The sequence below is a fragment of the Musa acuminata genome, chromosome BXJ3-11 (assembly GCF_036884655.1).
Source record: "Musa acuminata AAA Group cultivar baxijiao chromosome BXJ3-11, Cavendish_Baxijiao_AAA, whole genome shotgun sequence".
Lineage (NCBI taxonomy): Eukaryota > Viridiplantae > Streptophyta > Magnoliopsida > Zingiberales > Musaceae > Musa > Musa acuminata.
This window is the reverse complement of record NC_088359.1, coordinates 29180392-29204206: the sequence shown is the minus strand read 5'-3', so window position 1 is coordinate 29204206 and position 23815 is coordinate 29180392. Positions and strand designations below refer to the sequence as shown.

Sequence of the window (23815 nt, the reverse complement as noted above, 5' to 3'; positions counted from 1 at the left end):
AAATATTTAGATACTCTCCTAAAATGACAATGACTCATATATGTTCTTTCTAGTTTGCACATAACTCAATTATTGTAGTTTTACACTGAAGTGTGAAGTGGTATGGTTGATGCAAAATATTTAATGTTCCATTGTTACAAGACTTGACTTCTACACATCAAGTTAAAAGAAAAACATTTCAAAGACAAGATAATGAATACAAAACATTGAAGATATGTTCATCTTGGTGGGGGGACCTTGTCATCTAGTTCATATAGGCAGATGAACTAAGATGGGGACCAAATATTTTAGCTTTGAGCTTTTTCTGATAACTTGCAACTATCAAAGTCTGCTACATCTCAACAATTGTAGTGTGCATGAGAAGCAACATTTTGACCAATTCATTAGAAGCAGGAATGGACTTACTGTATAACACTTACATGCCACAACAGGTTAGTGAACACAACAATAATAATACCAAAAACAAGCATGTGTCTGCTTTTTTTGATTGATTTATACATAAAACAATATGCCTGGTTAAATTTATTGATTTATAATTTCTAGTAAAATTTTTAGATCTTGTTCTATCTCGTCGCACTCCTAAAATTTTCATTTTATCTAACCGCGATATATCAGGTTTTCTTAAAATATATCTTATATTATTATATTTTTTTATTTTGTCTAGTTTTAATATTTTGCGCATCTCCTTAAAACATATTAATTATATCTCACATGATTCTTCCTTATTTTATCTTCGCGGTAAACACAAAAACATAATAAATATGCTTTATATTTGGATGTACCTTACCACCTACTTCAGATCAGAGTCTTCAGCTGCATGATGCATGATGCAGGTGCAGAGGTTGGGAACCAAATATTTCATCTTTGGGCTCCTAATGATATTTTGCAACTATCAAAATCAACACTGCATCATCAAACATTATCTATAGTGTGCATGGGAAGCAAAAAAAAAAAGAAAAGAGTTTGACCCATTAAAACAAGTGGTGCTGGCTTGGATCATAAATATTGGTGCTTGAATTGAACACCTTGAAACAATGAAGGCCAAGAGATGTTGGAATTATTCTAAGATTTAGTTGTGTTATTATCACAGCTCATGTTGGTTTAATGTTTTTATTTATCTCTTCTTACACAGCTGTTGGCTTATTGAGTTCATCCCTTTTCAGGTTCCTAATGGAGCATAGGTATAATTTTTTCTTTGTTTTTCTCTTTTCACGATAAAAAAAAGTCATAAAGTTATAATATAAAAAAATTGTATCTCATAATATAAAAAAATCATATTCTTAGTTACGTTAAAAATATTTAAATCTTTATTACAGTAGTTTCTAGTAACTTCCTTCTACCTCTCTTCGTACCACAAATAATAATTATATTACATCTTCTAACTAATACTAATTATTTTTTATTATTTTATACTCTATCAAAAGTATATTTAGTTATTTACAAATGAAGGTATGTCTTTTTTTTCATCTTTTTCTAATAACTCCACACATAAAACCAATTCAAGCAAAAACTTTTAAAAGATTATGTCAAACAAAGTGCCTAGAAAAGCCAATAATACTATATAAATCATAAGAAAACATAGTATCAACTATACTTGAGAATAAAATTTTGCCAAATTCTTGTGATGCTAAATTAAATTTTAGTGACTCTAATCTGATAGGTGAGATAGGGTTTCCTACTTATGCTCTATTTTTTTGCCCATTATAGCAGAATAACTCAAGCCCAACATTTTATGCTTGAATTGAATGAGGAAACAAAAGATTAGGTTATATGGAGATGCAAGCAAAAATATTTCATGTGGGTCATCATGTTCCACACCAGTGCATGTGACTGACAATATGTGCTTCATCTTTGAGAGACATAAAGGTAACATTCCTCACATGGATGTACATGAACACATGGCTCATTATGTACACACCATGCCAATTGGGAATCATTCAAGTTGTGTGTCCATAGAATAATTGGTAGGTAAGCTCCTAAGTTCGTTGTATGCTTCATTTATCTATTGCATAGAACACCTTTGGTGATTATTTTGCAGATTATTGTTTTTTGGGTGAGTCTAAGTTCTTTGTTTTGAGCCCACACATCCGAAAAGGTATTACTTCCATGTTTCATTAAATATATGTCTGAGGTATGATTAGTTACTTTGAGGGTCATGCCATTTTATTTAATGTGTACGATAATTGATTATTTCGGTTTCTTGCATACAAAAATAAATGGTCAATCGCTTAGATCGATGATTGCTCGTATAGATTAAATCTAAATCTAAATCTTGTATGTTTGAAAAAAATATATTAAAAATATATATATATGAGTAAGAAAATTAAAATCGTATAGGAGATAAAATATATACTTTTATATTTTTTAAAAAATTTATTATAACAAATAACATACGAGATGATGACACTTATCTAATTGGTGAAAGCTATTCTATCGGACGAAAATAGTAGATGAAAATTACATTTGATATCTTAAAAGAAATTGATTGTCACGAGAGAAATATTCCATAACTCATAACTTAGGAGTCTCTATCGTGAGTTAAAGTCATCGACTCGATCATTGCTCTCTTAGGAAAGAACATGACAAGTTTTACAAAGATACTCTAGCTTATATGTTGACGAAACTTATGTGATGTTTCCACCGTTGAAAAATAGAGAGAAAGTGATGGCTATTAACCTACAAATATCTTCCAAATGCATTGCATCTCTAGAGAAGTATGCCTTCACCTAATTTGTCAACGAGATTTGGTTATGTGGTGAGCCCTTTTGATCTTTGATTCTTCTTTTCTATCTATTGTGAAAGTGATGCCGAACGAATATATATACACTTTCTTCTTCTTTTTTTTCTTATTTATCCTTTGAAATTTAGTTTTAATACATATTTTCTACTTTTATTTTTAATTTATTATTTAAAATCTAAGTTTATTATTGTTTATTCTTGTAAGCATGGTGATCAAAAATAGAAATCATATCCTTAAAACATCCAAATGAATTATAACTCTTGACGAGTGAATGTATGCGGATTGACCCGCGGATCGTAATTGCATAATTAGTATGGTTCAAAATATGAAGTAATATAGATCATCTTGTTTAATCAATGAATCAAAAGGAAGAATAGATCTGAAAACATCCTCAGTGGTAGTAAGAAGGCAATTAGTATGCTTTAATAATGAAATTAGAAATGCAAAATATTTTGTGATCCAATCAAACAGGTATATTTCATATGATGATTTCTTCCACAAAACTAAACCACTTGGTTGACAACTGAATCATAATAACTGTCATTCCCAAACTCTTTGGCTATTTAAACATAATAAATGCCATAACATCTAAAAGATATGGCATAATACATGAAGTGAATTGGAGCTGTAAACTCAACTCATCTTATGTATAATTTGATACAACTTCAAAGAATGTTATCAGAGAAGCAACCTTTGATCATAGATGTACACAATGCAAGCTAGTGAAGCCAAACTTATTCTCTCTCTAATCTAGATTTCCTTTGTGTATAGCTAAGAGCAAGATATGACATTAGTACTCTACTAATTTCATAGCTGCTACACCTCCAGCTAATAAACTCATGTAAAAGTTTCACCCAAATATGGCAGTCATAAGCATCATCCTACGACGACCTTGAGCTTTCCTCGTCGGACCTTTTGGGTCTCAATGCATGAAACCTTAGAAAAGCAGGTGATAAGGCTGGGTTAATGGGGACAGGAAACTGCCGTGATGAGCTGACAACAGCTTGTTCATTTATCCTTCCCACCTCCTTGCAGACCTGATCAAGGATGGATAGAAAATCTCTGACTACCACGAAAATCCTGAAAGGATGTGCTTCTTCTTTGACAGAGTTTCCATGAAAATACTCTGTTATTTCCTTGACCAGCGACAATGCAACGCTCTCTTGAGCCTGCACTTTTATGATGTCATCCTCTGCCTTCTTTCGAAACCGATCCATTGCATCACGGAATCGGCAACCACCCTCCTCAGAACCAAACTCTTCATTTGATCTCAACACCTCATCGACCTTCTTGATCCCTCCAGCGAGTTTCGTGACATAGCTGTGGAGCATATCAGAATCCACTGCTGCAGCCTTCTTTACATTGCTGAGCTCACCATCTAGGCCAGTGATGACTTGGAGACCAAGCTTCCTGCACTCTAGGTCATCTGGAAGAGTATTGTCCTGTGCATTTGCAGCCCAGTTATTCATGGCAGCAAGGTGGGAGCCTTCTGTTCTGATAATCTCTTGGACCACAAAGTGCAGAAGTGTAGTCTTGCCATCAATGCCTTTGACATCAGCTAGCTTGAGCAATGTGTCAAGCTTGAAGGCATGTGCATCACCTCGATTTGTACCAACGTTCATGTGGTTTCCAGTCTTTAGTACAGCCTCTAGAAGCCTGAGAAACAACCTGCTGTTCCTCAGCTCCTCACAGGCAGCCTGATAATTGCAAATACAGTTAAAAAGACAGGGAAATGCCTTAAATCTGACAAATCTTGATCCATGTTTTATCAATAACACTGATTGATTTTACAATATTGAAGAAACAATAGATAATTTACCTCGAGAGTTTCAAAGGATTTCCTGAGAAAATTGACCTCTGAATCGAAAGCAGCGATGTAAAGCATGGCATCCACTCTTTTAAATGCAAATGGTATATCTAGCAATGCTTTAAGAAACTTCTCTGCTGGGCCAAGCTTGAATGGGGAGTCTTCCTCATGTGCTTTCAGTTTGCGCTCTTCTTCTTTGCTAGGGGCCATCTTTAGTAAGGTCTCCAACAGTTCAGTTCCTAAGCTATCAGCATTACCTGCTTTCAGCAATCTAATCAGGAACTATTGGAAAGTATATTACATAATAGTGAATAACAAGCAACATGTAGTGAAATCACTAAAATTCTGATAAAGAGAGAGCTCTTGGCAACTCAGGGGTCAAAGGCTCCAAGGAAGCTGCCGGCGACAGATTTAATCCTTGTCTGACCTTTTTTCTATTAGTACACAGATCCATTTGCCTAGTCAGATCACGAAAAGAACAAACTGTGGGACACATAATTCAGATTGCTTGATGTATCTGTACTCAATACATGCAGGATACCAACACATGTAAGATAATTTGTAAAATTAGTTCATCTTTGAATGGCTTTTAGATGGATGACAAACATATAGGTTTCTTAGAGGATATTTTCGTGGATCCTTTTTAAGAGAAATTATATCTTATATCCAGCTCTATGATTCACAAAGATAGCTTACATGACTTTAGATATGTTATGTTATATCATTATTGTTCATATGATTAATGAAATTAAAATAATTTAATGTTACTTCAATTATCATATCTTTTTGTTTTCTTCTTTCCATTCTTTAAGCACTAGTATTACTAGCACAGAAATTTCTTTCATGATTAGTAGGTCAAGTCAAATTTTAAGATACTCCCATAGTATGTACCCTAGATATTACATTACCATTGGATGGGCTGCTTGATGGTGGCACCATCCCAATGTACAACCAGTGTGCAAAGCATGCTACTCCAGAAATAGCATAAGAGAGATCATAGGGGAGTAGTTAATTATTTTTTAACATATGATAATGTTAAACTTTGTTACATATAATGTTATATATCTAATTCTTTCCTGCATGTGTATTAACAGGAGCCTTGTGCAGTGAACCACTCTTTTTGTGTAATAGCATATCCCATTTTTTCCAAATAATCAAAGTATCAAAGCATCAATACCATTTCACACCAATGCCCTGCATCGTGTATCCACATGAAACAAAAGAGAATTTTTGTGCTTTCTGTAGATAAAATACAAAGAAGAACAACAATTTTAGAATATGTGCACTTCGTTCAAGAAGATATCACAAAACTTTCATTAGGTACAACTAGTGTAAGCACATTTAGAAGAATCTCTACATGTCATCAGTGTCTGCAACTCGTTTACAGATTTCTTATCTGAATTAGGTGGATTTCTTCCTTCTATGCACTTGATTTAATTTTATCATCACTTGAGCCAAAAGCAACAGGAGAGCATCAGATATAGTGAGTCCAGCAAAAATTTCAGATGCCATGATTCTAATGTGATCCAACTTGCATAATCACATTGTCAATAAAAAAACCACTAACTTTTTCACTAGAGGCTTAGCATCTTTCTCTTAAATCAAACTAATTTATCATTTCCCAGCAGCCATCAGTGTATATGCATAAGCATGGGTTGCGACATGTAATGAAACTAGTACTCCTAAACTCCACAAATTATTTCTGGTACTCTCATTGGTTTGGTCATAGATCTTAGTTACCAAGTGATGAATCTTTTTTGTTTAATGCTATTATATGGGGATTGAACACCCACCTCCTACCAGGGATGGGGGGCATGTAGATGTCCTTGTTGAAGTAGTGTTAATCTCTTTAAAGGAATGATGGATAGCTATCACAGTACTAGACCATGCAGAGTCATGGATGGACATCTACTGCAGCTACTTCAAATCAAAATCAACTGGGAAACAATAATGTAATGGCATCAACAAGTGATGACCTCTGAAATGGAATGTCTTGGAGTACTTTGGTTGAAATGCTCATGGAGGAACAAACATTAGAGAGAACCATCTTCTAGCACCAAACAGGAAATACATAGGCCAAATAGAAATTGAGGTAAATAAGGTACCTTCAGATAGAGCTTCACAGACTTCCTCCTTGGTCACATTTAGTGCCCTCAGCAGAATAGCAATGTTCTGAGACTTCTTCTGATCGAGCACCCTGTTCTCTTGAGTTGGCACAGGACGGACCTGCTGCTTGTTGGTCTCCTTAGGTGTGCCATTGGTTGCATTGCAAACAAACAGAGTCTCGATCATTTCCTCATCAACCCTGTTGATCCATCAGTTTTACAGCTCAATGTGATGAAGGAATCAAAATGAAAATAAACGGAAAAGAAGAGGAATCATGCAGGTCCAGAGAAACCATATTAAAAAATCCCACCGGAAGGAGCTGGATTTCAACTGATCCCACACCATTGCTCGTTTCGAGCTCGCCTGAACCTTATCCCAGTGCAAAGGTTTCAGCTTTGGTCGGGGGCCTTCCTTCTTCTTCTCCACCCCATATGTGGGGTTAACCAGTGCGGGGGAAGTCTTCGTTCCAGTTGGCTCGGGCGGAGCAATTGGTGGTTTTCTTGCCAGCGACTCACGAACCTGACTCTCCCAATGTCTAGTTGGCGGTGGAGGAGGAAGCGGCGGCGGAGGTGGAGCTTGACGCTGTGGTTGCGCTCCTGGCGGTGAAGGCGAGTCTGCAAGTCTCATTGTTGACCTCAGATTTGATCCTGCGAGATCCAAGTGATCCATCTTTCTTTCAGATTCTCTCTCTTCTGGGGAAGAAGGCGGTGACGGCATAGAGGGTTTCTGCTTTGGAGGTGACGGTGTTGGAGGTCGAGGGGGACGGGGAGGAGGAGGAGGAGGCTGTGGCAAAACCGTATATTCAAGACCTCCGGCCAAACTCTTTTGAGATGTGGACATCAAAGATCTGCTGCTGGAATGGCTGGGGCTCGATCCGACGTGCGGAGAAGAAGCGACCGGTGGCGATAGAGGAGATGACGCCATGTTCGTGCTCTTCGTCGAGCTCTGGGATCCACATTTCTCCACAGCCGCGGTGAACGTTCGCCGGGAGGTCGACATGCACCCGGCGCTCCCCTTCTCGGCCAAGGATCCCCTCGGCGAATAAAACTCCTCTGACGATGAGGCCCCCATCTCCCCTTCTCCACCCCCGTACGGGAACTGGCGCGGCAGGAGCGGGAGGGGTCGGAGCTCCGGCGACTGCAGCTTCCGATCGGGCGACCCGCCCGTCGGACCGGCGGCGGGGCGGACGCCATCTTCGCCCAAGCCGCATAGGCGGGTGTCGACGAGAGCGTCGTGGTGTGGCAAGTCGGCGGCAGCGGGGGCGGGGACTTGGTCCTTGTCGAAGCAGGGAAAACAGCGGAGGCGGTGGCGGTGGCGGTGGAGGAAGAACGCCGCGGCGGCGGCGAGAAGGGCGAGGACTAGGAGGGGAATGAGGACGGCGGCGGCGGCGGCGACGACGACGGTGGTGTGGCGAGCGGGAGGTGCGGAGCGTGAGCCGGAGAAGGTGAGGGAGGAGATGTTCGCGGCGAAGGTGGGCTGCGGGGGAGGGGGGGAGGGGTAGGACGGGAAGAAGGGCCGCTGCGGGGTGGAGGAGGAGGGAGGCTCCGCTGGAGGAGGGGAAAGAAGAGGGAAGAAGGGCAAGTGGAGCGCCCTTCTGCTACGTATGGGAGTTGATGATGTTGATGGCATTGTCTCGTGGTGAGGAGAGTTTGCACGGAGGCAGAAGAAGGAGAAGAATACAATGTTTCGTTGCGCGTTGGCGAAGGAGAAAAAAAAGGAAAGAATGGAGTGCAAGATGAATGCATGTGACAGTGTATCGAGACGAGGAATGAGGCGGAGATCATTAAACAGTTACATTCGGATGAGATCCTTCGACAGAACCTAAAACGGATAGATTTTTTGAGAGGAGAATACAGATGCAAGCAGGGAGTGCCTTCAGCACGCCATGGGAAGAAGAAGAAGAAGAAGAAGAAGATTAATGGAAGGGCTTTGTCCTCGGTGCATTAAATCAAATAGAAACGGCGAAGCCGGGAAGACTGGTCATTAGAAACAGGAAGGCACGGAAGAAGACGACACCTCGGTGGGTTAGCGGGGGAGGACGTGTCGTCGGTGCATCGACGACGGGTCAATAGAAATGCTGCATGCGTTGGAGTCGAGCTTCCGAGAAAGCCAACAACAAGGTCAGCTCTGACAACGATGTGCAGCAGCAGCAGCTTCCAAGCGAGGAAGAAGAGATCGTTGGGGGGGGCATCTCCCCATTGGAGGCATGTGCATTGATTGGTTCACTGTCAACTCTCACTGAGAGTTTCTTGAACCGAGTAATTTGCGATTCTAATCGGTACGGGAATTCCTACAGATCCTTGGTCTGGTTTTTGAGGCATAAACTATTCTCGATTGTCTTCTTTCAACACGTGACTACAACTTTCTTCTTGATGTTGATCAAGTTTTTTTTCTCTTCTTTTTTATTTTACCAAAGGGTAAACGATAAAGACTTTGGTATGAACAGTTCAGATCTTTTCTTTTTAATATAATCAAGCTAATTAGCACTATTTCTTCTTGAAACAAGAAAAACAAGTCATATCAACAGTGGTTAGAGCATTATATAAGAGGATTTGGATCATATTATAAACATCTAATATCCATGATCATCTAATTAATTATTAGTGTACTACTATGAGTATTTGATTATGCAATCTTAGTACATGTTGCTGCACTATTATCAGTAAAATTAATCCAAGTCCATTACTCTAGAGACATAATTATTATATAATCTTCATAAGCTATTACCATGTTGCTGCACCACAAAGCATCTCCACAAGAACAATTATATATCAGCATAACTAAGTAGAAGAACAACACTAAAAAAATCAAGTTCAACATAACACACATATCATTAAACCTCTAAAAAGCAGTTATTAATTGCATGAGTCAAAATTGTTGGCGTTTGGTCGGATTGGTTGGACCAAATCCACGATCTATACTTGATAGCAAATGAGAACTTGCCTATGAGCCTGATGAGAGTAGGACGCAGTGAAACAAGCCTGGACTGCTGCAAATTACAACACAAGGCTAGCACTTTGACTCAAGTGTTCACTCGTCGTCTTCGTCTTCGTTGGCATCAGCAGATGCATTAAGGGCATTCAGTCGTTCGATGAGTTTGGCTTTCCTTTCCTCGTATGTAAGCTTCTTCAAGTTAAATCTGCAACGCAAACGGAATTCAATGAGAACATGATCATTTGGAAGGCCAGGAGTCACAACAGCGAAATCAGCTGTTCCTCCGAGCACCATCAAGTCAGATGATAGCTTGGAATTCAAAATGGATTACACATTTCATCAAACTATTCTTGGCATCATAAGTGATTAGTTTCTACCTCCTGTGCTCCTTGGGTGGTTGCTTTGTGGATTTTATTGTGGTTGGATCTGCATGGATGGCAGCATGAACTTTTTTGTACATCTCTTCCATGTCATCAGGCTCAATTCCTCTCTTGATATATTCACTGAAGTGCGCCTGATACTTTTTTGGCTCATCCTCCATCAAGGTCAGGGACTTGGAAATCAAAATTTTGATAAGGCAAGTGACAATCACGGATGATGAACTGTTTACTAACCCTTCCTAATATCTTCTGAGCCAAGAAAATAAGTGAAACAAATTTGAGGTGTGACATCAAGCAAACAAATAACTGAAGATCAAAAGAAATTTACAGAGTGCTGCAACGACACTAAACAATGCAACAGTTACTATGGCAACCAACTGAATGGGCTATGTTAAACAATGTGTATTAAATAGACAAAGTCATGCACGTACATACATTCACAAAGGTGTGTATATATACATATTAACATGGTACCATGTGCAATACATATTAACTTCATAATATGAGCATTGGTAGTAGGTTGCATGCATATACATGTTACATATAACTAGGTATCACAAACAAAACAAGGGTGGAATGGCTGGGGTCACCGACCTTCACGTAAGATGCAACATGACCTCCAAAGATGTAATTCCTGTGAACTTCTGCATCAAGTTGTTTCTCATCCTTCTTAAAACCAGCAAACCTCTTGTCACTACGAGGGATATCAAGTCCACCATCTAATGCACCCTACATCCAAGATAACCTCAAACAAGTTAGTTTATCACAAACAAGAACAGAAATATGAACATGTAGTTTAAGAACCATATAGTCAGAGCTTTCTTTAAATTTAGGAAGGACAAAATCGGTGATACAAATTCAATAATCCAAAGAAAATACATATCCAGCTGATTGATAACAACATAAAAAATGTTATAGTTTGTGATTAGAGAAAACTAAGCTAATGGCTAATGATTTAACCTACCAAATGCGCTAAAGAAGGGTTCAAATAACAAGGTCAAAGGACCTGGATAGCCTGGGTTTGAGATAACCCTCTCATTTTCTGTGCTAGCCTAGACGGCCTCGTTGGCATCTTTGCCCAGAACAGAATGCAAACTACCATATGAGAAGTGCTAAAACATGTCAAATTTCGCTCGTAATTAATTCTGTAATGAAACAAGATACTAAAGAAAGTGCAAACTTAAATCCTGATTGTTCTTGGAATGTTTCATAAGGAAATGAATGGGAAACAAGAAGAGGTAATGAAACGTCCTACACCTTGAGGACACCATCTAGGGTGAAAAATGCAAGACTTCCAACTCTGATATACAAAAATTAAGAAACAAAATAAACATCTTTCAGGAAACAGCTTGCTGTTATTTAATAGCAAGGTCAAACTAGTTATCCATATCTTACTATTCAACAATAAGTGGAACAAAAGGCCATGACACCAACAAAGTCATCAATTTGTAGACAACTTTCGATCGACTTGAAAACCACCAGGTGCCAATAGCAGCATGTGAATGCAAATACCAATGCACACAACCACAGCAGAAAAATAAATAGCATAAAATTACACAAAAAATGGTCTACCTAGGTGCAAACTGTATCAATAATTCAATATAAAAGTAAATGAACAAAGACATCTGCCCTAAACACCATATGTCATTTACTTTTATATGCACACACCAGAGAGTATACATAAATAGATCATATCAAAGATAAGCCTCCAAAGCTTAATATCAGATCATGTCCAGTTCGGTCAAAAGTTAACTCCAACTTTCATTGTATAGTGTTACCATTAATACAAATTCCTCAACAAGATTATACAAATCTCTCAAAATTTTCATATTCTACTTTGGCTTTTTAACACTGAAAGACTGAATATTTCTATAACATATTTCTGAACCACATAAGCCATTAATTCATCACTACACACTGCTGATCCTTCTTCTTAGACAAACTACTGATTCCTCTTCTAAACTTCTCTTGTTCTGCATGCATAACTGTCTGCATAGCAGAAATATCTCAACATTCTCCACTTTAACAATGATATAATGATGTTCTCTTCCAGTAACATCAATACAACATCCAAATACTACGGACTGATGGAGTCTAGAATAGGAATAGTTGCAAATGCAGCACCAGGTATAGGAAAAGTCAAGGTGGTGAAGCACGGAATGAATAGTTTGGAATCATGAAAGCATATACAAAATAGCAAAGCTAAAATAATTCTCAACATTATAAAGATGATGTACTTTAAGAGCACCAAAAACTCGGTTGCCAGTTGTTGTCCTCACAAGGCCAACATCAAGAAGAGCACGGAAAGGCCTCCTGCTCTCAGCAGGTTCAACAGAGAAGTCCTCTCCAGTAGCCTGATCAAGACATTAATACAAGTTAACAGAAGATGTCCATCTACCAACAGTAATAATGTGATATAAACTAGAAATTCATAAAGCACGCCTCTACATTCCCCTGATATTCATCATCCATTTCGAGCATCTTCAGGACTCGCCTTCCCAACAGCAATCCAGTGCAATAGGCTAATTTCAAACATTTAAGGTTTGCCACAAATGAAGCACATGCACAAAGAGAGAAAAAAAAATGAATAATTACCTGCAGCATAGTTGGTAAGACCAACTTCGAGTCCGTAGCATGGAAGTTCATGAGAGTAAGCAGATGCAAGGACTAGATCACCAGCAATGCTTGCAGATATAATTTGTGCAGCAATATCCTTGTTGGTCTGACAGCATATTTGTTAAGAACTTCACTCTTATTGCCAAAAAAGCAACAAAAAAAAAGAGAGAAGGAAAAGAAAGGTGAAAAGCAACAACTTCCGAGGTTGCAAATCGAACAACAAATCGAAATTTAGGTGTATTGTACTTGTTCTTGTCCTGGTTAATCAGCCTGATCCGTGCACGGTAATCAGTCTTGCCCTCTGTACAGCCAAAGAAAATAAATAATAAATGACCTGCAGCGCTCTAACAAGGAAAATAATTAGGAAGATAAGTAGTACCTCTCCTTCTCTTGTACTTGACTTGAAAGCGCTTAAAGTAAGCCTTGGTCTTCTGAGTTTTGACAAAGGCCTGAAACATTGACAACATTGTTGAATCAGTTATACAGAAAACACTTCCAATGTCTTCACTGCCAACAAAATAGAACAGTTGATACATCAATAAGCATGACAGATATTTTATCCAAAATCATTAACAGGGATTGCAAAAAATTACCTAAAATTATAAAAGATATCAAACAAAACCAAGGGTCTAAGTAAAGGAGAAAGGGGAAAATAAGGAAAAACAATTGAGAAAGTCTAGTAAGATAAAAGTAAAACAAAGAAGATATTCGGAGCCACAGTTTACCAAAACAATAAGAGTGAACTCATTAAAAGAAATCATATGTATCAGCAGTACAAAAAATATTACAATGTAAAATGGGTATCATAATTCACTAAAAAAACTGCAAAGTAAAAGTAAATAATGCCAATCACGTAGGAACAAGTTGAACTCATGCAATATACAAGCAACTAAGAAACCAAACAATGAAATCATATATACCTTCCCCAAGTGCATTTTTTTATTAAATGGATAAAAAAAGCAAAAAAAAAAAAAAAAAACTATCATGCATTGGTTGTATTCTACAGTACATAAATGCACAAGTGGAAGAAATTAGCATGTCAAAGGCCAACTGAAGCTATGATTACACATGCAGCACATTGAGGCCAAATTTCTTTTCTATGTTTCCCATCAACCAGTTAAGCTAGTAGAAACCTATGAAGATATACAAAACTTGGCTCTGCATTTAACATGAAAAATCATTTAAACATGGAACATATAGCTAAACCTCAGACCTGACGTTATTGAATGATCCAATGTCTCACTGCTATTATTCGACCATATACTTTTAGAAGAATATAAATTAGCTTGTAGTAGCAAATAGACAATATAATTTAACTACAAAGCAAAGTTTTTTCCCTAATCAACTTTATAGCACTGATGAACCACGAAAGCAAACTAACTGCTAAAACTAAAAGACATCCCCGCGACTGATCAACAGGTCAAGAACACCAAGGCAACTCAAAAAATCCGAAAGGGTAAAAGAAAGAAAAAACACTGAGATCTAGAACCCCGTAAAACACTTAGTAATATAAAACCCCGTGATTTAAAAATCTAATAACCATTAACACAAAATGGCGCCAATGGGTTGGGCGGAAGTAACCAAAGCTGTGCGACTGTCAACAAAATGGTGACTTTAACGCATTTAATAGTGAAAAAAACGACAAATTTCCATTCAAGACGTCTTGATCGGGATAAAGACACGGATCTACAGAAGAATGACTGCGAAATGATAGATCTCTGGAGCCTCAGACCGATTCTAAACGAGAACATTCATCTGAAGAGATCGATCAGGAGAGGGGTTCAAGATAATCTCACCATCTTTCGCCCTCTCCTTCACTGCTGCTGCTGCCGCCGCCGTCTTCGGGGCCTCGAAGCGGAGGGGAAGGGCAGCTCACGGCGAAGCCCGGTCTGTTCGGTTCGAGAATCGCTAGAGTGCCCTGTGCCATGATCCGACGGTCAGGATCGTTGCCTAGGCTGATATGGGTGCGATTAGGTTTCGGAGCCAATTTTTATGTCAATTAACAGGTTTCGGATCTGGGTTTGGGGTCCGGTTCTGCTGCTGATCCAATCCGATCGAGCTCATTATTCGGATTCGGATCTCGTTCGGGTTTGTCGATAAAGAGGAGATGACGTCTTGAGCAAAACACTCGGACTCGGATCTGATCCAACCTTATTCCAATTTAGGTGCAGGATTTAGAGACCGAGAGAATCACATTCATAAATTGTCTGATCCAATCAGATTTGGATACGGGGAGTTCAACACTGGCTCGTGAGAGCACCAACGTTGTCCCCAGATCCCTTTGGTGGAGCCACCAAAACCCATGCGATGGCCAGCAATGGATCGAGTCTAACGGATCGATCACCTGGTGGAAGATCACCAGCACCAAAAAGCTATCAGAGTCTCTGATATGATCCCTCTTCTGTTCTCGTCGCTTTCAACGGCTACTCCACTTTAACGCTCGCGGCGACTCCCAACGTTCGAATTCGGAGCCTCTTCCTTCTCCCTTCAAATGCACACCTCTCCCCCATCTTCTACCTTCCTCGACTCAACTCACCTCTCTCTTAACACCAAGAACACAGCTTCTCTGTGCTCCAATTCATCTACAATGGGCGCCACCACTGCCACACACACAAGGCGTTTCTTTTCTGCAACTACACCCTCCTCGGCGCCGCCACTAGCTGCGTCTTCCTCACCCTCTCCCTCCGCCTGATTCCCTCCCCCTGCGGCCTCCTCCTGGTCGCCCTCCATGCCCTCACCGCCGTCGCCGCCGCCTCCGCCTGCGCCACCACCCCCGCCTCCACCGCCCGCTGGCACGCCGCCCACATGGTCTCCACCGTCCTCGCCGCCATCTTCCATGGCGCCATCTCCGTCCTCGCCTTCACTCGCACCCCCGACTTCCTCGTCGAGCTTCGATCCTACGTCCGCGAGGAGGACGGCGCAGTCATCCTCAAGATGGTCGGCGGCCTCGGCCTCGCCATATTCTGCCTGGAGTGGGTGGCCCTCGCTGTGGCCTTCCTGCTGCGTTACCATGCCTACGTCGAAGGAGGCAGCACCGCCACCTCCTCAAAGAAGAGCTCCAAGGTCGTGGGCAGCGACGAGGAGCTCAAGGATTGGCCATGGCCATTCCAAGTATAAGCTTAAGCCACTTCTTCCATTCACTTCTGGGTTTCATCCACTGTCTGCTAGTTGTTATGCCTAATTCATTTGTTCATCTGAAGCTACATTCTTATAGCGAATCAATTGTTTCTTCCACATCTATAAACATTGTTTTACTTATTAGACAACTAACTCAAAGCTCGGCCCACTCAGTGTTCCAAGCAACAAAAACTCATTAGCAAACATCATCTTATTAGCATCCACTGCCATCAATGTCCAGCAAAATGGATGTCATTCTCTTTTGTACTCTTCATAGGCCAAAACAATTTGGCCACAGAAAGAACAAGAATTTCCTAATAAACTTATATACATCAAACACTTACAGATGATTCGGAAATGATCTCTCCCGGCCACAGAATGATCTCTTCAGTTTTGAGGATGACTGAGAAGATTCGGAAATCTCTGTGGGCCTCCCTTTAGGAGGTAAGCATCGTTTGGAGAAGTACTTTGTTGTACCTGTCCAATCCTTATCTGTCAAGACCATAACCCAACAAGCTGGATTCAGAATTCAGCATCATACCATAAACTTATATCTACACAAAATATGCTGATTGAGAAAGCTTGTATAAAATTTTGATTTGATGAAGAAGAAATGGTGTAGACATGGTAAAGAAATTAGATTGTTTCTTCTCAACATTCAGTATAGTTGACTGTACTAATACCGGGAGGGGGCTGAGAGGTTGACAAGCCAATCTTTTCCAAGACATCTTTCTTAACCTGTGCATACAAATTAGCCAACAGAAACCATGAAAGCTTCAGCAGAAGGCACCATGATTTTTTTTTTCAATGACGGCAACAGGAGCATAATCATGTATGAAAACATGAATTCACCTGCCAACGACTGTCAACGAAGTTGGATATTTCCCGTACTTTATTTCTCAATCGTGACTTTGAGGTGGTCGGAAACTTCTGTTGCAACACCTCAACCACCTTATTAATCCCATGCGGACAGGACTGGATCAGCCTAACCTGCAGTCAAGGGTTCCGAAAAGTAAGGAAAAGATGAAACTAGAACAAAACTAGATTTAAATGTCATTTAAGTTTGCCTATCTCTCTCTGTTACTTACAAATTCTGGCAAGTCCAAATCTGATATCATTGCAACAGTGGCTCCCTGTGTAGTATTTTCTTTAGAACATCGGCAAACTTGTTGATCATCAGACGATGTGTTGGGATCTTTTAAGATGTCTACAATGGAGCCTCCAGGAAAGGCCTGCATGCAGAGAGCTCGCAAACAGATCTGCTCAACTTTAGCTGTGCCAGCAAGATCTTCGGCCATCAGTAGTTTAGCTTTTTCATGAGTTAAGTTGGAAATGACCAATGGATGGCTCTTTCGAAGGGCCTTTTCAGTCAAATTGCATAGGATCTTCTGCCACTGCAACAATGCTCTGGATTCCTCACTGTCGACCTCTGACTTGCAACATTTTGAGACTTTTGCCTCATCCTCTGTGGGTTCACATGAGATTTGCATTTCGACTCCCTGGAAGCAAAGACAGATTTTAGAATCTGAACAAACACCAATCAACATAGAGCCAAGTAGTTAACCCCATCCCAAGTGTCATTTCAAGCTTATGGAGCAGGGTGCAAACCAACAAATTCTGAGAACCTCTCAGATGGACTCTCAAACTGACTTGACCGACTTTATGCTACTCAAGGCAATCTTTAGCTAGAGAGTAGACTGTCATGCAACATTAACACTGGTAGAAGAGAGGCTGCTTGTGCAACTTCTCATTCATACTACAAAGAAGCAGAGTCCAAGTTTCGCCAGATTGAAACATGATTCATAAAAGTTCCAAAATCACAGCTAATAAAGATCAACATAATAAAAATCTCAAAACAAAATCAGCATTTGTGTTTTTGCAGTCATTTTGAAGTTCAATACCTTCAATTAGTAGTGACAAAAGTTTGATCGGTTACAAGGTTGGATAAATATGCTTTCAAACATAAACATATGCATTATCAAAAGAAAAGCACTTATCCAAGTGGAGCACAAAAGGTAAATAACAAAAGTCAGAACCTCACAAATAACTCAGAATTGATAATAGCAAAGAGAAAACTTTCAAAATATATGAAAATAGATGCAGTAAAATTAGTAGAATCACGAGTTTGGGAAATGAAGAATTAATGAGCGAAGTAACACATATAGAACATTATTTATAGTCTGTTTTCATCTGCACCTCATTTTCGGATAGATAACCATCAGGAACAACAAAGCTATCTTCACTTTCAGTGTCATCCTCATTTTTACAATTTTCTGCATCTAAAATTTCTTCATCATTTTTGTCACAGTCAGAAAGACTTTCACCTGGATCCTCCTGTGCAAAAAGCAAATACCAAGTCATGACTGTTGATCTCAGTAACAGATACAAAAGGTTTGAATGACAAGTACCTCTTCCCATTCCTCATCACTATCAATGTCATAATCCAATTCGGGGTCCTTCCTAAATGGGTGCCTCGGACCAACAACACCACTATGGTAGCACCATTGCAGTTAAAAGAAAGAATATCAAAGCTTTGGTGGAAATGTAAATAAAAAAATGTTAGGGTAAATTTAGGAAATAAAGGCTTACCTTTTCCTGCGCCAAGTACCATAGTATGCTGGCCTATGATTTTGGCAAAACTGCAAAAGTTTCTTATGCTGCATCCAGGCTGATGATGGTTGAATATGGAGATCATCTTGACATATATTATTTGTTAAAGACTCTAGTTCATTGTCAAGCTTATCATAGCTCAATTCACTGCTATTGGCCTCATGAGAGGAAGTTTCCTTCTCCAGAGCTGCATTTTTCTCAAGAGCTTCACCTTCAAAGGATGGTCTTTGCAGCTTGAGTTCCTTCATCAACTCAATCTTGGGATTGCGCCTAACACCCCAGTGGCAGGATCTGCCGAGGTGAGCCAACTTACGCCAGCCAGTAATATGCAACCTGCATTATTTACATGATCAGTTCTCTTAGATATAATGCCCAGGGGAATATGATACAGTAGTCAACTGAATCTCCCCTTGATTGCAACCAAACATATGTCTGCTAGGACATCCTAGACCAAGACAAGACTACAATGTTGCATAGTTATTATATGCTTTATTTGTCAGAAGAATCTGTTCATTTTTCTTCATTTCACAGACAATAATTCCCCTTGCTCATAACTTGTCTGTAAGAAAAAAATGAACTTTCTAATTAGTGATTTGCTCAAGCCACTTCAGAAATTAATCTGAATGGCAACTCTAAAATTAATATAATTTTATAAATTTTTCCAGAAAATTAACAACTCAAATATAAACTGAAGTTTTAAAGAAAAAAATGAAAGAAAGGTCTTGTTACTAACCCACGCAGATCCTTTGTGGTTAAGCTACATTCCTGGGAAAAGCCACAGTCCATTGATGATGTAACTGCACTAGTGATCCCTGTGTTCTTGGAAGATGTTTCAGTGGATGAGTTCTTTATGGACACTTTGTCATCTGAACTATTGCTATTCTTTTTACTCTTGAGAAACCGTTCCATAATAGAAGCTTGCTTCTGTATGGCAAACTGTTTCTTCAGTTCAGCTTCTTCTTTTTCACGGCGCCGTCGTTCCCTCGCAGCTTCTTCTAGCTGCCTTTTTATTTGTTTCTTCAGTTCTGCTGCTTCTTTTTCACGATGCTTCTCTTCTCTTTCAGCTTCTTCCTGCATCCTTCTAAGCTCTTTCTCCTGCAAATCGAGGGAAAATTGCAATGGTGAGAGTATCTGCCAGTAATCTAAACTTCATAAGATCCCGAACCAATAGTGTGGATTAATAGTGTCGGTTCAAGTTTATTCTTGATTTCTTTGGTGTTAGGTCTGTTAATTGCAAATAAGATTAACCCCAACATAATACTAATCACCGAACCCTCAGTTGGCTACAGATCATATAATGTAGATCATCCATGCATGATAGGCACAATGCCCTTGGGGTCCACTGGCAGGGCCCTGCTCATGGAATCAGTGCTAGCTTGCCACCCCTGGAGAAACCTATCCTGCAAAAGTAGCTTACACTATGAAGCTCACGTGAAGCTTCATTGCTAGTGTTTCAATGAATAAATTAATTGAACAGCTCCAGATAATTAATCAGGCATGGTTTAGCAGCTATTTAACTCATACTTTTAGGACAGTAGTGCTCTGTCCATATGTGATCCTAAGAAACATCGGTATTGGGTTTTTTGTAATACTTTTCATCCTCAAGTAGATATTCTAGACTTTTGGTCTTAGTGTTACATGCAAGACCAAGAGTTATTCAAACTTGTGTACTTCATCATCATGGCAACCCATGTCACAGAAAATCCATTACTTACACGTCTTAAGTTCTCTTTCTGAAACTCACGATCCATTTTCTTCTTTTCCTTTTCTGCACTATGCTTACTTTTCTCAATTTTCTTCATTAATTCCTTTTGTTGTAGCCAATCTCCTTTCTCAGCCCTGCAATTACCATAGTTTAGGGTTGATCTAAAAGAAATATTGTGAGATTTTGAAGACAGGGAAATTTGGAGAGGGAGCATACATGTCAGCACAGTACTTCTGGGTCAAGTTTTCAACAAATGAAGAAATCCCTTGCCTATTTAATGCCTTCCCAAGCTTGATCGATGCTTCCATCAGATTATTTCCATAAGCACCTTTATGTTCAGGACTCGCCAGCGCAGATAATGTCACTAAAGTGAGTCAAATGTATGGGTACAATTAGCTAACTGACTCTCTCAGTGCAAAAAGGAAAACAATTATTCTCCACAAAGGTTGTCAAAAAATTTCAGGTATCAATGCACAAATAGTACATAAAAGCACCTTGAAATCTAAACATTATAATGAAATAAATATGAACATCCGAACCTAATATAGAATAAATGAAATGATAAAACGTTATTCCATATTCATTCGTTTCTCTTGTTGGGCAACGAACAATGGAAGAAAAGGTGCAATGATATAAGGAACATAAGGTGAATGATACCACAAATGAAGAATAGAAGACCAACCATATAATGCGTGATAAAGGCAATCAAGATAATCAGATACCAAAAAAGAAAAATTTTAGATGATAATTGGCAATCATCTTAAGGCCAACTTGCTTAGGAAAAAAACAAGGTACATACCATGGCAAACCATCAAAGAGCACACAAATTTTTTAGGTGCAGAGTAAAAGGACCAAAGGTTTTTATGTAGGTTAAGTAAAAACAAAAAGATATGATTTCTGTATGCTACAGTAAAGCTATAGTCCACAACTAAAAAAAAAAATCCATTTCCACACAACGTAAAAAGCTAGAATACCATAGATAACGAAAAAGAAAAAGTTACCGAGAGTAAAGACAAACAAATCTGTGGATCGTAATAAGCTCAAAACAAATGTTCTCACCAGAAAGTGCAGAAATCCTCTCATGAATCTTCTTTCGAGCCATGCGACGGATGTTGATAATGCCACGAAGAGTAAGAGGCAATAGCTTAATATCTCTTGTCTGATCAACACAAACGTCAAACATCAAGAAGAATCACATGTAAGCACAAAAAAGGTTGCAAGCATACAAATGATTAATTGAATGAAAGCAATTAAACAAAATAGGGTATTACCTCCCAGCACCACAGGGATGACTCTGACTCATCTTCCAATACATCCGCATCTGCACTAGAAATACCATACATCATTCTCTGTCCGACAAAGAGCACGCTACCACGGACAGATGCCAAAGTAATCCCGTTCTTTCCCTTCAAAGCCCCATAAATTTCCCCCACTAACTTGGAAAATGGAAGTCTACTTTCTTCCAGCAAATAAGCAACCATCATATTGTTGGAATGATATGCGCCATCATCTAGTTGCAGCCTAAGACCAGAAACCTCCTTGTGATACTCAAACAATTCATCAAGCTCACCCTGGCACTTCGTTATCAATACTTCCTTATTATCACAGTTCGCATTCCCATCAAAAGAAGCTCTTTTCCTTTTCAACAGCTTCTTCACCCTCTTCTGCTCATCTTCCACTTCAGCTTTGCACTTTCTTACTGCCTCGACATGGGAACAATCTTGAACCATCTCTACAGGCGTACTCGAGTTTTCTACTGCAACAATATCAACGCCTGTTGCATCCGTACAGTGGTCTCCCTTCTCACGATCCTCGTTTGCCAGCTTCCATCTTGCCTCATTAGCAGGGATATCATCAAGAACCAACAAATCCTCATCGAACTCAGGGATTCTGTTGACAACGACATTCGCTTCAGATTTCGCTTTGTCAATGTCTAAAATCAAGGCATCCCTATCAACATTGACGATATAAGACTCCTCGGCTCGATCAGTGCCAAGAACAATGGACCCAAGACACGCCATTGTAAATCTTGAAACTGGATGGCACCACGATCAAAACAAAAACAGGTAGAATCAACTCCGGAAGAAATAATGTTTCAGATCGCTCAAATTTAGGTTCTAGAAAACCAAAAACTACCTGGTCCACTCTAAATCCTTTCCAGGACTGCTCAATTCGATGACAGCACCGACAAAAGACGAAGAACAAAATTCAATCGATGATTCATTAACGTATAACAGAGACTGAGAAGAGCACAAATTTCACAATGAAATCCCGAAAATCCCTAAAAATCTTTAGCAAACCCAAGCGAGCTCATTTCCCACGTTTCCCGATCAAGAAAAAGTTCTGCAGATCGGAAACGTTACCTCCAGATCGATCGCAGGACGAAGAATACAGATCAAAATCGTTGGATCTCTTTGACAAATTTGGAGAGTTGATTTGTCCTCCTCTCTTTACTCGCAAACTGATGGGAGAAAGAGAGCAGTGCGGTAGAAAAGCGCATGTACATGGCGTGTTCAAGCTCGTGCCAGGTGGATTCGTATCGAACGGATAATGTTGTCTGATGAGAGTTCATGGAAGATCGAACCATCGGATGCCGTTCGATCAAATTCTACGCGCGCGCGAGGAGGGAAGTTTGGCAAATATTTTCCCGCCAATCGCTCGTCAGGCTTTGTGGCCCGACGAGGGGTCAATTTGGACCGAGCCGAAAGCCAGTTGAGCCCTCCCCTGAAAATGTTCGGGGTGATGTGGTCTCACAGTAATCTCATGAGCGGGACCCACATGTATGGTCTTCATTTTTGCATATGGTGACATCACCCAGAAAAATCTTGTTCACCCCTTCGTGGCTCTGGGAAAAAGCTTGCATCATCGTTCCAAAGTTTTTAGTTGAGGCATCTACTAAGCCCATGTAATCGCTCTCACGGGTGATACGATGGTTAATTATATATTATCCATATTGATCTTTAAATTTAAAAAATTTATATTAAAATATATAATTATAAGATAAAATATCTAGTTTCATTTATTCTGATATCATCAATTTTATCGATAAAAATATAAAAATAAATAAATAAATAATTTATAACGTATTAGTTATATTTTTTATAATGACAAACAACGATGTCGTTAGAGGTTGTGAATAATTATTAAGAATGAGAAAGAACGGAGATGAAAGGTGAGGTGACGACATAAATGTTGATGCCCTACATGCATATCGATGTGATACAGATACCGAACAATCTTTTTGTCATTCTATATCTAAGTTAGTGCTGATGCATATACGGTGAAATGATCATTCAACATCTACATCGATGTCGATACAAACATAGATTGTTAGATATATGCATCATCGCCTCATCTCTCATTATCGCTCTTCCTTTTCATCTCTGACAATCACCCACCAGTGGCGTCGTCATCTATCATCACTGAAAACATAATCGAAACATTGAAATTATATTTTTGTTTATTATTTTTGTACTTATATCAATAAAACACTGATGATATTATGGTAAATGAAACTAAATATTTTATTTTCATGATTATAAAATTTATAATATACTTTTTTTAAGTATAAAAATTAAAATAATAAAAAAAATCTAATTATAGGAACGATATTTAATTAGCCCGTGATATAACGATGAATTCCTCATGACTGTCCGTGCTATAGGTAAACAGGTTGCATTTGTTTAACGGATGAATCACTTATCTTTGCAACGAGGAAAACGTAGGACGGATGAAACCCTCTTTGGAAAATTCCTGGTCGCCGTGGCAACTACTTGATGACGCGTGGGAACCCGGAGTTA

At 39.2% G+C, this 23815-nt stretch overlaps 2 protein-coding genes and 1 pseudogene across 6 annotated transcripts; 1 reads left to right on the top strand and 2 right to left on the bottom strand.

Annotated features, from left to right (window-relative positions):
- Window positions 1-9465: 9465 nt before the first annotated feature.
- LOC103971856 (ribosomal protein L5 pseudogene) lies at window positions 9466-14545 on the bottom strand (annotated as a pseudogene). Of its 2 annotated transcripts, NR_165809.1 has the most exon segments (8): window positions 9466-9792; window positions 9965-10134; window positions 10562-10696; window positions 12205-12321; window positions 12563-12689; window positions 12830-12884; window positions 12963-13032; window positions 14380-14545. The product of NR_165809.1 is annotated as a ribosomal protein L5 pseudogene, transcript variant 2 (transcript).
- Window positions 14546-15130: 585 nt separating this feature from the next.
- On the top strand, window positions 15131-15782 carry LOC135653013 (uncharacterized; the record flags this gene model as incomplete). The annotated part of the gene is made up of 1 exon (XM_065174422.1): window positions 15131-15782. A coding segment is annotated over one exon (570 nt), but the record flags the coding sequence as incomplete, so codon positions are not given.
- Window positions 15783-15893: 111 nt separating this feature from the next.
- On the bottom strand, window positions 15894-22512 carry LOC135653288 (chromatin assembly factor 1 subunit FSM-like). Of its 3 annotated transcripts, none has more exons than XM_065175108.1 (13): window positions 22379-22512; window positions 21287-21905; window positions 21075-21174; window positions 20232-20379; window positions 20026-20149; window positions 19044-19405; window positions 18290-18643; window positions 18109-18190; window positions 17897-18034; window positions 16789-17199; window positions 16553-16690; window positions 16384-16438; window positions 15894-16192 (listed from the first exon to the last, which is right to left on the bottom strand). In XM_065175108.1, the coding sequence occupies exons 2-13, from the start codon at window positions 21743-21745 to the stop codon at window positions 16041-16043; spliced, it is 2523 nt and encodes an 840-aa protein (XP_065031180.1). In that variant the 5' UTR covers window positions 21746-21905; window positions 22379-22512; the 3' UTR covers window positions 15894-16040. The 3 variants fall into 3 exon arrangements, with proteins under 3 accessions (XP_065031180.1, XP_065031179.1, XP_065031178.1); XM_065175107.1 differs by having other exon boundaries at window positions 21287-22050; window positions 22152-22484; XM_065175106.1 differs by having other exon boundaries at window positions 21287-22484.
- Between the last annotated feature and the right edge of the window lie 1303 nt (window positions 22513-23815).

Coding starts and splice junctions, on each gene's coding strand:
- LOC135653288 (XM_065175106.1), bottom strand. CDS start 22,036: ATGGCGTGTCTTGGGTCCATTGTTCTTGGCACTGATCGAGCCGAGGAG. Junction 21,175..21,286: donor CATCCCTGTGGTGCTGGGAG/GTAATACCCTAT, acceptor TGTGTTGATCAG/ACAAGAGATATTAAGCTATT. Junction 19,406..20,025: donor AGAAAGAGAACTTAAGACGT/GTAAGTAATGGA, acceptor CTCGATTTGCAG/GAGAAAGAGCTTAGAAGGAT.